The sequence below is a fragment of the Epinephelus fuscoguttatus genome, linkage group LG3 (genome assembly GCF_011397635.1).
Source record: "Epinephelus fuscoguttatus linkage group LG3, E.fuscoguttatus.final_Chr_v1".
NCBI lineage: Eukaryota > Metazoa > Chordata > Actinopteri > Perciformes > Serranidae > Epinephelus > Epinephelus fuscoguttatus.
In genome coordinates this window covers 26,387,385-26,402,656 of record NC_064754.1, presented here as the reverse complement: position 1 = coordinate 26,402,656, position 15,272 = coordinate 26,387,385, and the positions used below count along the sequence as shown (strand labels likewise).

The window sequence follows — 15,272 nt, the reverse complement described above, 5'->3', positions numbered from 1 at the left end:
AGGAGCAACAATCTACAAGTAGTGTCTGGCAAATCTTCAGCAGAGGAGGCGTAAAAGAACCACACGTAGAGAGTCATGTAAGGTTTAATTTATACATTTATTCTGATCACAGCTGTACAGGAATGCATCGTCACAGCAGAAACACAACCTAACCCAACCATGGCACAACAGCCGTCACAACACATCCAGAACTCAACCATAAATGTACAGGCTCAATCAGCTCACCTCAATTCAATGTCTATAATTATTATTATTATTATTCACATAGAACCATCTGTCTCTCAAATATATCTTTGTTTTCAAAGAGCATAAAAATACAAGTGGACTCTTCATTGGGATGAACACTGGTGGTTGATCCACTGTCTGGCCTACATGGGGGGGACCACTGAAAACTGGGGAGCCGAGGAGGAGCAGAGCCAATTTATTACAGCTTACTGATTGATCTGAGGGGATCATATAGGACTCACAACTCAACCTAGAAGCTACTTTTGACGTCACGGACACACAAGGAGAGAGGGTTCGGAAGGAACCAGAAAACCATTAAACATGTTTGAATGGAAAAAAAGAAAAAAAGAGACAAATAAAAAGAATAAATGAGAGAACACTACCAAGGCACAGAGAGATGCAGAGTTAACAAAACGGACACAGAGGGAGATAAAAAGGGGGTTGAGACAAGATGGAAGGTGGGCAGATTAGAGGCAGTTTCACTAACCAACACTAGAGGGAGCTCTAACAGCTCAAATACCCAGGTATATTATAAACTCTATGTATGTATACTGGATGTACTGTATAAAGCATTGAAATATAGGATTATCTTTTAAAAACACTGTTCACTGCAGCAGGACAAGGGGATACACCGCATGAGTGTGCTTGTATATATGTGTCTTTGCATGTAAATGAGTGTGTGTGTGTGTGTGTGTGTGTAGATGTGTAGACTCATTTCCAAGCAAACCTCCATAGATGGAGCTAAACACCAACAAAGCAGAACACCAGCGAGATTAAAACCAGTGTGTGTGTGTGTGTGTGTGTGTGTGTGTGTGTGTGTGTGAGTGTCTCAAAAATTCATGGACACACATCTATATCATCGTTCTGATCTTTAGAATAACTACTGTACGAGTGGGAGGACATTGACATGAGCATCAGCAGGGGACTACACACACTCGTAACGACAACAACGGCAACGATAACAACAACAGCAACAACAACAACATGAAGAGAGACAACACACAAGTCAGGAAGTCCGGCTAAACCACAATCCTCCACTCATACAGAAGAGAAATAGAGGCTACGATTCATCTGGAAAAATGCATCCGTTTGACATCGCAGGAGTGGGACAGACTCGGAAAGCGGCCTGTCTTTCCATGTGCTTTTAAAAACGCTCTCCGTTATCTCATCTGTATGCATCTTGTCTATCTAACTATCTATCTGCCTGTCCGTCAGTCAGTTTATGTGCTTTTTTTTTTTTTGCAAGCAATATGCTTATCTGTCTGCCTCCCTGTCTGACTGAGTTAGCATCTCTGTCAGAGTCTGTAGAGATAAAAGGACGAGGAAAATGATTGTGCTTCTGGGTCCACACAGCCGTCTGAGGCTGGGCGGCGGCGGCGACTCGCTGGGCTGCAGAGGTCAGAGGTTGTGTGGGAGCGGCCTCCTCGCATTGGGAGGCGTACTAGAGCTACTGCGCCAGACGAAGAGGACTCCCTCCTCGGTATTACTGTACAAGGCTACATGAGAAGCGCTCACGCAGGAGGGACATACGCTCACACACATGCACACACACACACACACATACACACACACGCACACACTCTCAGAGCGCCAGCATCTAGCCTTGGGAGAGTTTTCTTGAAACACCTACACATGATGACGGGAGAGGGGAAAGGGCTTGTTGGAGATGAGATGTGGGCAGGAGATCAGTCGAGCATTGCATCCAGTTGGTCTGCCAAGTCGTCAAACATGCTGCCGATGTCGTCCAAGATGGAGACTGTAGACTTCTTGCTGGAAAGAGAGCTGGGAGTTGGACAGCATAAAAGAAGAGTTTAGCTGATAATGAGGCAGACACATTATCATACCACTAGATTAAAGATGTGAAGTGGAGGCTGTGAGCTGGTTTAAGAGTTATTTTTTCCTCATTCTTAGTGAACATTATAGACTGTTTAAAGATATACTACGCAGAATTTCCCTACAAAACAATGTATAGACTCATACAGATGTAATCCCTCTCAATCATCACTTATGACCCACTACAAGTGTGTGACAGTGTATTTTTCTGCAGAGACTCTGCCCTCTCTCTGTGTTTTCTTATCTTCTGTGGTCAGGACATTTATGGGCGTGTACCCTCACAGCACTTAGGTGAGGTCGGGGCTTTAAAAAAAAGGTAGCCACCAGGTGCCAGACTGTAAGCAGCATTCATCCAAGAGACACAGCACCTAAAAAAAATGCAAATTAGGCGAGAGGAAATGCCAAACGACAATAAATCTGCGGTTGGTTTTTAGTTTCACTTCATGGCATACCCCAACGTTCCTCAACACAGACAGGAACAATACCTGATTTTTTTTGCACACAACATTTATGTACAGTATCATCATCATCTTCAAGGTTGATATGGAGAAATTGTTAGTACACCGTTGCTTATTTACACATCCAGCAGTTATAGATAGTGATGCATGATAATATCAGCACATTCTCACTCCGACCTCGTCACATATTGACGTTGGTCATGGACTTTACATGTCCACATACGATGTGCAAGGTACCCTGGGTGCATTAGTTGTTGACGTCCTGGGTCACACAGTCTCTTTCAAAATAAATGAACAACGTTGGTACGACACCACAAACTGACTTTTTTTCCCTTCAACAACAAAGATGTGGTTGGGTTTAGGCAACAAAACCACTTGGTTGGTTTCAGGCAACAAAAACACGTGGTTGGGTTCAGGCAACAGAAAACACGTGGTTGGGTTCAGGCAACAAAAACACATGGTTGGGTTCAGGCAACAAAAACATGTGGTTAGGTTTAGGAAAAAAGAACAGGGTTTGGGTTCGGGCAACAAAAACACTTGGTTGGGTTCAGGCAACAAAAACATGTGGTTAGGTTTAGGAAAAAAGAACAGGGTTTGGGTTCAGGCAACAAAAACACATGGTTGGGTTCAGGCAACAAAAACATGTGGTTAGGTTTAGGAAAAAAGAACAGGGTTTGGGTTCAGGCAACAAAAACACGTGGTTGGGTTCAGGCAACAAAAACATGTGGTTAGGTTTGGGCAACAAAAACACTTGGTTGGGTTCAGGCAACAAAAACACGTGGTTGGGTTCAGGCAACAAAAACACATGGTTGAGTTCGGGCAACAAAAACACATGGTTGGGTTCAGGCAACAAAAACACGTGGTTAGGTTTAGGAAAAAAGAACAGGGTTTGGCGTTTAGAATTTTACAGGGCGAGACCACTGCTCTCTCAGGTAAAAGTCGGTGTTTGTCGGACCCAACCACCCCCCCATCCCTCCTGCCCCAGTCGGACTTTTGCCGCCTTAACTTTTGTCCTTGTCCCGCATTTCCCACTGATGCCACTGGGCGCTGTTAGACTATAACGGAAACCTGCTGCATATCATGCTGACGTTAAAGGACACTTTTTTCGTGGCTGTCGATGCGACAAGTCACTGCCCAAGCGCTGAAATTTGATGACTTTGGAGTGAGACCGGCTCATAACATTGGCATGTCATTGGTATCTGCTGATACTGGCTTTAAAATGAATCATCGGAATCGGCCAACATGTTTTTTCTTATTTTGCTCAATGAATGAATATTACACCGAAAAGTATTGTATTTCATGTCTCCATCCATGGGTACAGATCTGATGACAAGTTTGGGGCGGGACACAATCAGTTGTGATTTTTTTTTTAATTGCACGTGTGCAAATCATGCCCACAGAGCACTTGAGTTTGCCAGCATATTTCACGATTTCATAGAGGCTCATCACCATTCATAAATTCATTCAGAATTCAAAAAGCACTACACAGAGAATCATATGCTTACCTTTACTGTTTATTTCTCTTAAACAGCCAATAGTACATGGAACCAGCCATCACCCTCCTTTTCACTGCTTCGCTGATAGTTAATGCTACTTCTAGTTTCAGGGACTCAGGCATGTTATGTCCACTCACATTCTCATCTCTCGCCTCTCACAGATCCCCAATTCTCCTCATCATCTTCCCTTTCTCCCAGTGTATGTGACTACTATATACATCAGTGGATATGGATGATTATCAGAATATGAGCCCCTAACTGAGCTTGGTTAAACTAACTGATCATGTTGGAAAATATATTTATAAAAATATTTGTTCCACAATATTCATTTATTTTAGAATTGTGGAGTCGGAAAATACATTTGGTCAATTTCAGTCCTTTAGGCTATTTAGAACTGGGGGGGACAATTTGTGTTTTTCAGAAATTGGGGGTGACATGTCCCCCCCCCCGTCCCCCCTGGGATCTGCACCCATGTCTCCATCTGCTGGTGGGCCGTCACGTTAAGAGTATGCATGCATGATATGATGTTAATTCCACTACAGAAGAGACTTGATGATCAGTAAAATTAGGTAGGGAAAAAGTGGATATATCAATATCAGTGTTGGTTATCGGTCAACTAAGTTGTTACATATCAGCATATCGGGAAGAAGTTCAATATCATGCATCCCTTGTTATGGAGCAACATTATCATTTATTTAGAGTCATGCTTCTGTCCAGCTGGTGAATTTAAATTCAATATTCACTCTCTTTTCGCTCTATTTTGGACCTCACCAACTCCTGAGGGAAGAATCTGGCTCTTTAGCTGTTAAATGCTCCATTACATGTGTCTGTCTGATGTTTGCTGCTGGGCAATTAATGTTCCTAGTACTTTGTCACTGAACAGCTGCCTGCTGTGTGAACCACAATGAGAGGGAACCAAAACAATGAGCTGAAACTCTGAAAAAGCTAAGTGTCCATATAGAGTTATTTTCTGAGTGCCAGTTGTTGTGATGAATTGTTCCCAATGAGCAGAGAGCGTGTGGAAAAAGTGCTGCACCCAGAGTCTTTTCTCAGAGCACTCAGACTTTTTTTTGTGCGTGGCTGCTCGGAGCACCTCAAGTCGAAAATATCTGAACTTTTCAGAAAGATGCTGGTGTCGTCACTGTCCTTTTAGGCAACCAATCGTACATTAAATGGGCAGGACCTGTCACCCTGGGGACTGGGACAGAAATCACAACAGAAAAGCCCATTGGTGTGAGCAGACTGGCGAACACTGAATGCTGGTCGTGCTGTCAGATTCTGATGAGGTCGAAACGTTAGTCCTCTAATAAAGTTAGTTGCCTCAAGTCCTTGTGCTGCAGTATACTTTGGACCAAATTTCTCAAGTCTCCTGTTGCTGGTAAGTGTTGTGCTTTTATCACTGTGCACATTGTAAGCTTGTTCTTCACGATGTAATCAACCCTCTGTGAACTGAATGAAGCATCAATAAAAAAACAGTTGCTTTTGATGACATGCTCCCCAGAGCCCTGCCAGCACGTTTATGCCACAGAAAAACACTATATGGACACACGCCATGAAGCTCTGTAAAGCAAATGGGAGCTACAGATGAGATAATAACTCTCTGTAAGTGCACCACTACAAGTGACCCCTTTGTTTTCACATGGTCGTTATTATAAAAACATAGATTATAGCAGATTTAAAGTTTTAAACCCTAAAAGTTTTCAGAAAATCAAACCATATCTTTGATACTACCGTTATTTATGTCCTGTAGTTTTTCTGCACTAGCCTTTAACTTAGTATTTATTTCTGCAGATAGATTTATTGGTAGTGATGGTGTCTGCCATTTCCACACTGGATTCAGAGTATGAGTATGATGTATTCATGGCATGATCTAATTTACAACAGCCTCACTGCCCGATGTTCACTCTCCTTATATCTTGTATTAAGTCGCTGCCCCACATTAAAAACATAACTGGCAAACACAGTATGACTTTTGTTTTGAAGCAGCTGCAGCAAAGGTGTTGCATTTGTTTGGTTGTGCTTTAAACAGACTCCAGTTTCTCTCCTGTTGTGTTCCTGAGAAAGTAGCTGCTCAGTGTGTTTGCAATAGTATTAAAACGCACTTGCTGTTCCCACGGTAACCAAGGGTTTCGCCTAATCAACCAAGTTTACATCATGGCAATCGGTTAAAAATACTCTGACCTTGTTTCCATCTGTTTGTTTTGATGTTAGGCTTTAAATACTACAGTACACATCAGCCTTAGCAACCATTGCTGCGGTGCAGATGCCCACCAGAGGCACAAAGTGGAGCAAATTTATCTTTTTTAAATGGGGACAAAACACTGAACCACTGACCCAGAATTAAAATATGAATGAAAGGGATTTAAAACGCTGCATGTTTTATCAGGTCTCTACAAAGTGTCAACTCTGGCTTCAACTGGCTTTCAACTCATTTCATGTTTCTTGGGAGTTATAATTGGCTCCTCGCCTTGAAGGGATGGTTCAACACTTCAGAAAATATGCTTACTTGCTTTCTGTCTGAGGGTAAGAGAAGATAATTGCTGCTGGATATGATTGGCGAGCACAGGTTTTGGTAGAGGTCTCTTGTCATAGGCACAGAACCACAGCTGTAATTCCCCAAGAACTATGGTTACAGTATGGGAAACCACAATTTCTTGTTTTCATTTCTGCTTTAAAGGTTTTATTTGTCACATAAGCCTACACAAAAAATATGTGTTGCGAAATGGAGGGTGGCACACTCATTAAAGCCTGGCTTATGGAAAGTGTGAAAAATAAGATTTAGAAAAAAATACTTATAAAGGATAGATATTATAAAAGAAATATAAGATAAAAAATCATATAAATTAAGTAAAATGTTCTTACTGTATGTCAGCAGTGTAGTGTAAGACAAGGCACAGATTCAAGATACAATGTTTTAATTACAGAGCTTTTCAGGTGTTAGTCGTCATATTTTTCTACTTTTGAAAAAGTCAGACTCACTGTTCCCTTCACTTTCAGTTATTGCGCTAACTTTGGCTAACCACATCCTGACTCCAGGTCTGTACTTAAAGGAGCAGTGTGTCAGATTTAGGGGGATTTAGTGGCATCCAGGAGTGACAATTGCAACCAGTTGAAGCTTGGTCAGTGCTTCTCTTACACTGTTCAGAATGTGGCAGATGGGCCACTGGCCCAGTACCTGCTAATGTGTGCTTCCCTTTATCTCTGATAACTTCAGATCCAGGCGTTCAGGAGGATTTTATCAGGAGCCAGATTATCTGCAGAGATTTCTTCCTCTCCAAAACAAGCCAACCTGGTGATTTCAACCACTAAAGACACTGAATTAAGCAGTTTCATGCTAAAAAAAATTGAGTTTTTTCAACACTGCTCATCATGGAGGGGCTGCTCTTTACATGGCTGACATGAAAACGCAAATGGATCTATCTAGAGCCAGTGTTTGCTGTGTCCATTCTGGTATACTGTAGAAACACTGAGGTGCAACATGGTGATCTCTGCAGGTATAAGCAGTTCATCCTAAATTTGCTTTAACACCTGTTCTGTTTGGTTCAGTTCAATCGAACTCAGTTTTGTTTGCCCCCTACATGCAGTTTGTTTGGGCAGGTGTGAACACAGCAATCATACTCGGGTGTGTACCAAAACAACTGGACTGAAACCTTCTTGAAGAGGTGGTCTCGGTCCGGTTATAAACAAACTCTGTTTGTGGTTAGAGCATGTTCCAACCTGGATCCAAACCAAATGCAGTCACATGACACATTGTTTGGGTTAAACATGAGCATGTTACAGTCCTGGAGGATTATTAATGTGCACCTCCTCCTGTACTGCCTTAATATGCACATTCAGCACATCCAATGCATCAAAACATTGTTTTCTAGTTGGAGCCGCGCCTCGTTTTCAAACTGTATGGTTTGACTAAAATGAACAATGACAGCAATATAGTCCACGATGAGCAGTGCTAAAATCAACCTGCGTAGTTGTCCCTCCATTGTGACATTAGAGTCGCATTTATCTTGAAAGTGTACTCTTCTTCAATGTTTTGTTTACTTCCTGGATTTTTCCCACATGGAAATTCTGACCAATCAAGAGCAGCTTTCTCGCACAAGGCATTTGATCTGGTCAGCTTGTAAATGCTGCCGTGAGAACACGAACCAACTCTAGGCAATTATGCAACTTTGTAACAAAATTAGTCCCTGATTCGGACCAAAGCAAGACAACTCTAGGTCTGAAAGCACCCTAAGTTAACAAAACACAACGATTCTTATTTTCAGGTTATTATATCGTAAAGATATTCCATTCCTGCCAATATGTCCCCCTAAATCCTACACACTGGACCTTTAAAACACAGACATAAGAATGGTATCAATCTTTTCATGTCCCTCTCGTAAAGAAATTGAAAAAGAAAATTTCCCCAAATGCTTGTACTATTTCTTTAAGATTTTATGTGAAGAGGAGGGGGTCATGTGTCTACGCAGAAGATGAGCAGAAATTTTCATAAACTCAATGCCTGACTCAGGTCCTCTCACTTTTCTCTGATCCTCTCATCATGAACTCTGAAGCCAACGAGTTGTCCTGAGAGTGTTGTTAGATGAAATGGAACATTCTGTGATGATTAACTTCATAAATACTTACTCATTTTGTGCATCTTCCTCTTTGATTTTATGTTCTACAGCCTGCACAGCCGCAGCCAAGGAGGCACTGGTCTCCTCCAAACGATGCTGCACCTCCTCCTGCTGTACTTCCTCCACTTGACCCTCCAGCTCCCTCGCATTCTCTTCCTCAGCCCTCTTCCTCTCCTCCTGCTGCTCCTTGTCCCTCTTGTGCTCCCTCTCTCTCTTCCTCTCCTCTTCCTCTCGCCTCCTCTCCTCTTCCTCCTCCAGCTCTCGTCCTCCCAGCAGGTCGATGGAGAGGCCGGCGATGGAGGAGCGGGGAGGTTTGACTGGGTGTGGGGAGGGCGTGGAGGGACTCTGGGCCGGAGAAGGGGAAGCAAGAGGGAGTCCTGGAGAGAGGGAGGGAGCAGAGGGGGTGTCAGGAGCAGGAAGAGGGGCGACAGAGGAGGGGAGAGGAGAGGAGGGTTTGGGGGCCGGGGTGGGGCTGGCTGCAGCAGGGCTGGTAGCAACAGGACTCGGGCTCATGGCAGCTGAAGCTACTATTGCTTTTCCTGGTTTAGGTGCCGTCGGAGGCCCACGCGGTTTCGGGGACACAGGAGGAGGGACGCGCTTCGGCTCTGGTCGGAGAGAGTCAGAGGGAAAGATGTCAGTTTTTAAGCTGATAAACTCACACATATAAACGACCTGTACGGGCACAAAGGCAGATATCTATTTGCCAGATGAGGATTGTCTTCAGTCACTTATACATAAAATCTTAAAAATATACTATGCAGGATTGTCCTACAAAACAATGTATAAAATCATACAGGCAGAGACTCTGCCCTCTGTGTTCAGGACGTTTATGGGTGTGTATCCCCACAGCGCTCAAGTGAGGTCAAAATTTAATAAAAAGGCAGCAAACAGGTGCCAGACTGTAAGCAGCAGGCAACCAAGAGGCACAGCGTCAACAAAATGCAAATATAGCGAGGCAAAACGCCAAAGGAGAGTGAATCTGGGGTTGGATTTGACCTTACAAACAGTAACTGACAATCCTGCATAGTATACCTTTAAAGAGAATATTATTAATTATTACTTTTCTTAACCTTTTACCACCCAGTGTTTACAATGTGACACTAACAGAAGAAAACCTTCAATTACCAACTATTCTAGGTTTTGATTTCAACTCACTCAGAATAATTCCTTTGGCTACACAAAATGATCACGTTTGGGTACAAGTCTATAAATGATACTGAAGTAGAACAGCAACATAGCAACACAAGAGTCTCCTCGATAACAATATCGATAGCTTTATGCTGTGATCTTAGCTTCCCACCGTGATGTCTTCGTACATTTTCTTTGTCTGACCCACAGTCCAAAACACAAAAATACTCAGTTTACAATGTTATGAAAGAAGGAAAAGAAACGCAGCAAATACACATATTTGAGAAACTACTTAACAATGAATAGCTTATCAAATAGTTGCAAATTTATTTTCTGTCGATTGACTAATTGACTAATTATTTCAGCTCTAGTTTATCACTGAATGTGTTACTAAAATCAAGGAAACTCATTACAAATTATAGCTTTAAAGCCCCTGTGTAGTAAAGAGGCACACGATACAACTGAGTCCCTGGCTCAACTCCAGCTGGGAACCTCTCTTCCTGCACTTCCTGTCAGTATCTCGAAAGGTAAAATGCCAGTAAATTATTTAAAAGCCCTGATGTGTTGAAATGTTCTGACTTTGATGCCTGTCAGTGGTGAAATGAAAAAAGACAAATGAAGGTCAATAATCTCACTCCCCAACCCCACAGTTTCAACATGTGGACTTCGATGTGAGAGGGCTGAAAGGCAACACAGACTGCTTATATTTTCACGTAAATCAACACCATCAGAGTATTTAAACGCTATAATCACGTAAAAAATATACAGATTGTGACTTTAGAGTGAGATTGTGACTGACGGGCTACATAAACATTAATACAGACAGAAGCTAAACTGACTAAATGCCAGTTTGTGTATATGTGTCTCACCAGGACTCTGTGCTGTCTCAGTGTTGTCAGGCCCGGGTATGGGGACCCTGCGAGTCGGTGTTGGGGGATCCGCTTGTGTCTTCCTCAGGGTGACTGTGGATGGTTTAGGTGAGACCGGCGGCTTCAGAGACTTCCTAGCCTCCATCCACTCACAGCTCTCTCTGTTGGCCTCCGTCCTATCAGAGACCTCAGACACCGGCCGCCGCCTCAGTACCACGCCGCCATTCTGCTGCGGCTCACCTCCATTTTTCCGGCTGCTATCTGTTTGACTGCTAGGAGAGTCTAATTGGTTATTGCTTTGAGTGACACTTTCTGGATGCTCAGCTGTGCGTTGTCTCCTGCGTATAGTGTCAGAGCCGGTTGTCATGGTGACAGCACTGGCTTCCACAGATGCAGGTGCTTCAGAGTCTGTCACCACAGGATGCGGCCTCCTTCGGAGCGTCGCTGTGCCGTCTGTGATCTCTGCTGCTGAGGAGACCACAGTGGAGCGGGGTCGGGGCTCTGGACGTTGCTGGGCTGGTTGCCGAGGTAACAAGTCGAGCTGATCCCCAGGGAGGCCTTCTGGTCCGCTGATGGTCCTGCGGCGACTTAAGACATCCTCATCCTCAGATCCAAGACCTCCTGCACCAGCCTGCCGACGAAGTACAGGCGGACTCACCTGAAGGTCACAGGAATCTTAGACATGCATGTTGCTGATAAACATTTTAAAATAGAATTTTCATAACCCAAACACAAAGACCCACACCTGTAGGTAGTTGGTGCTGCCTCCCAGATTCCTTGGCAGGGTTTTGGCTCCACCTACGATGGATGTTTCCAGCATAGCAGCGAGGCTGCGAACACTCCCAGAAGCCCCCTCTGATCTCTCCAGGCCTGCTGAGTCCTGAGATCTTAAAGCTGATCCCAGGCTGCCACAGTCACTGGCTCGCCGCTCTCGATAGGTTGGCAGCCCAAGTAGCCCCTCCACCTGTCCCTCTCCCTCCCCGTCACCCCCAGTAATGGAAGAACAGGACCGTTTAGGTGGTGTGGGGGGCCGACCTTTCCGACGGGGGCGGAGGGTGACAGACGATTGGCTGCGGTTAACAGTGACATCATTAGGGGCAGTACGTGCAGAGCTGCTGCGGCACACAGTGGCATATCTAGAGTCTGATTCTGAGCCAATTAGACTGTGAGTTCTCCGTCGCTCTTCCTCCTCACTGGGCAGACGAAGCAGCGGTACTGATGCATCTATTGTTGCCATCTGGGTGGAGGGGCGCGGCCGAGCCCTGGGGGATGCCTGCTGGGTTCGGCCATGTGGGGGAGTTTGTGTTGGGGTTTGTGTCGGTGAGTGGGGAGGAGTCTGTGAATGTGTGAGACCTGGGCGAGGTTTGGCCAGTGGGCTGGGGGCACCCTCCCTCTGCTTACGCACTTCCCTCCGGGGCTCTGAGCCGGTGCTGCCACCTGGACTGGACGGAGGTGTAGAGGGGCTCTGAGGAGGCTCAGAGCCACTTTCTCCTCTCTGCAGGTCCTTCAGTCTCTTCACTCCCAACATCAGCTTCTTCTGATGGCCTGAGGCAGGGGTGGAGGAGAGACATAACGAAATGTAGTTATTGTGAAGAGGAAAGACAATAAAAACACATTAAGCCTTAAAAGCTAAAAGACATTCCATTATGATGCTACAGTGAAGTTGGCCTTTGACCTTGTGGATATTAAATCTCATCATCAATTTTATCCTATTAGACATTTATATGAAATGTTGTCATAATTAGCTTATGAATTCCTGAGTTATTGTGTTACGCACCCGTCTAGGGGCCGGGAAGTGTAACATAAAAATGAGCCGACACAAGAAAATGCACAATCAAAACAGGTGAGTTTTGATCACAGTGACCTTGACCTTTGACAACTAAATTCTTATCAGTTCATCCTCGATTCAAAGTTAATGGTTGTGCCAAATTTAAAGAACTTCCCTCACGGTGTTCTGGAGATATCACATTCACGAGAATGAGACAGATGAGGTCACAATGACCAAAATCTAACCAGTTCATCCTCTAGTCCAAGTGTGACAAAGTTAAAAAAAAAAAAATCCCTTAAGGCGTTCTTGAGATATTGTGTTTATGAGAATGGGATGAACGTACAGAGAGACAACCCAAGAACATAATGCATCTGGACACGGCTATCGCTGGTACAGAGGTATAAAAATCAAATGTTCTGTGGCTGAATAATTCAGTACAAATATTCCAGACACAACAGAAACTTATACAGTATTTAACTATTGTTTGTGCTGTAGAGAGACACAAAACCTTTGGTAACAAGTGGGCTATGAGTGACATCTTCTATTCATAGATTTTGACAATCATACTTGTCATTTACATCAAAGTTCTCTATCTCTACTGGCTTGGTTATGTTATTACTTCATCCCCCATATTCATAATGTAGCTGCATCTTACCGAGCTTTGTAATACCAATCTCTTGCAGGTCTTCAAGGCTGATGTCAGAGATGAAGTCAATGTTTTCATATCCATTCTGCACCAGGACCTGGTAGTACTGACTAAGACCCAGGTGTGACAGCCAGTCTGCCAAATTGGCCTAAAAACGCACAGGGACACACAAACATGGGTACAATGTAAAAAGCTTGCAAGATACAGTTTACACGTCTACTGCATTTTGATTCTGAAACACTAGTTTCCTAACAGACAAGAATAGCTGCATGTGTTTATATACAGTATACACTTGTGTTCGTGCAGCTGCCAAAATTCAACATTTCTCCCTTTTCTCTAGTTTGTGTAGTACACGTGAGAGCCTTACAGGCTTGTGGTCCGGCAGCCAGTCTGTGGAGGGCAGCTTGCTGATCTCTGATGTTAACTTCTTTCGATGTCCCGGCTTCATGACCCCAATTGCCGTCAAGTCCTTCAATGCAAAGCACACTTAGTCACATCAGGAATTCACCGCAGCTACTGTAGGTGTTTTTATTCTCCTTAATGTAAACAATTTTATGCGTGCGTTGGACATTTGTACATGAGCTGTGTGTGCTATGCCTTCAGGAATATTTTGCTTTGGATAATCTCTGATGAGTGTCCCCTGCCCTGAGGGGGTTTACGTCATACCACTGTGTCCGCTTCAGTACACACAAACACACACATACGCACTGGCACTATAAACACAGTCAAGGACAAACACAGGGTAGCGTTTACAGCACAGACTGGAACACACGGCCATGTGTGAACACAGGTATGCAAATGAAGCAGACAGAGTATGAGAAGTGACTGGTTGAGGCTCAGGACTCACACCGGGGGGTCAGGTGACAGAGACAGGAGGGTCATGATGACATCATCCACGTCAGTGGGGAGCTGATTTGAGAGCTGAGCTGGGCGGAGCCTTGACAGACAAGGGGCGGGCGTGAGGGGGTCAGGGGTCATGACCTTACCTCAGGGGTCATGCGGCTAATGGTGTCTAGATCATATCCCGCGGTGAGGAAGTGGGTGGTGTAGAACTGCAGCTGAAACTCACCCAGCCACGCCACTACTGCCTGCTTCTAGAACACAGAACACAAAACACTACTGCCTGCTTCTAGAAGAGTCCACAGGCTTCTTCTAGAGCACAGAACACAGGCCTGTTCTAGAACACAGCATAGCAGCCTGCTCTAGAACACAGGGTAGAAAACTATTGTAGAATACAATACAGCAGCTTTCTCTAGAACACAGGAGAGAAGTCTATAGAACATAACGTAGCAGTCTGCTCTAGCACACAGGGGAGAAGACTAATGTACAACACAATATAGCAGCCTGCTCTAGAACACAGGGCAGAAAACTATTGTAGAGCACAATATGGCAGCCTGCTCTAGAACACAGGAGAGAAGACTGTTCTATAAAACAACAACATGGCAGCCTGCTCTCGAACACATGGGTAAAACTACTATAGAACACAACATAGCAGCCTTCTCCCAAACACAAGGGATAAGACTGTTCTAGAACACAATATAGCAGCCTCCTCTATAACATAGAAGTCTAGAATAGACTCTAGACTAGCTCGAGAATATAGGAGAAAAGTCTATAAAACATAACATAGCAGCCTGCTCTAGAACATAGAAGTCTATAGAACACAATATAGCAGCCTGCTCTCGAACACAGGGGGGAGGACTAATGTACAACAACACAACAAAGCAGCCTGCTCTAGACTATAGGATATAAGTCTATAGAACATAACATAGCAGTCTGCTCTAGAACATAGGGGGGGAAGACTCTTCTAGAAAACAACTTAATAGCCTGCACCCAGAATATAGGAGTCTAGAATAAAGTCTAGAATAGCTCTAGAATATAGGAGAGAAGGCTATGGGACCCAATATAGCAGCTTGCTCTAGAACACAGGGGAGAACACTGTTGTAGAACATGACATGGTAGCCTGCTCCAGAGCATAGGGAAGAAGACTGTCTAGAACACAGCACAGCAGCCTGCTCCAGATCACAGAGGAGAAGACTGTTCTAGAAAACAGCAAGGAAACTTCCATTGTACTCCTCTAAAATGTGACAGTACTCTGTACAAAAATCTAGGAAATATTTACCAGCAAGAAATGGGAACCTATTCTTCTCATAATAGAGTGGTAAGATCACTTCAGGGTCTTCAGTAATAACACTATAAATGGATCTCTCTAGAGTGGACATTATTTCCCTTTGGGTAA

At 44.1% G+C, this 15,272-nt stretch overlaps 1 protein-coding gene across 4 annotated transcripts in view; it reads right to left on the bottom strand.

Annotated features, from left to right (window-relative positions):
• Positions 1–101: 101 nt before the first annotated feature.
• LOC125885730 (caskin-1-like) overlaps positions 102–15,272 on the bottom strand; it is a 53,355-nt gene continuing 38,184 nt past the window's right edge. For 2 of the 4 annotated variants that reach the window (XM_049571466.1, XM_049571469.1), the window contains 7 exons: positions 14,023–14,130; positions 13,404–13,505; positions 13,046–13,184; positions 11,368–12,167; positions 10,623–11,280; positions 8,636–9,230; positions 102–2,007 (listed from right to left, as the gene is read on the bottom strand). In XM_049571466.1, coding sequence (XP_049427423.1) covers positions 1,911–2,007; positions 8,636–9,230; positions 10,623–11,280; positions 11,368–12,167; positions 13,046–13,184; positions 13,404–13,505; positions 14,023–14,130 — 2,499 coding nt within the window. In that variant the 3' untranslated portion in view covers positions 102–1,910. The remainder of the gene's footprint in view (positions 2,008–8,635; positions 9,231–10,622; positions 11,281–11,367; positions 12,168–13,045; positions 13,185–13,403; positions 13,506–14,022; positions 14,131–15,272) is intronic. The other 2 variants (XM_049571467.1, XM_049571468.1) reach the window with 2 other exon arrangements.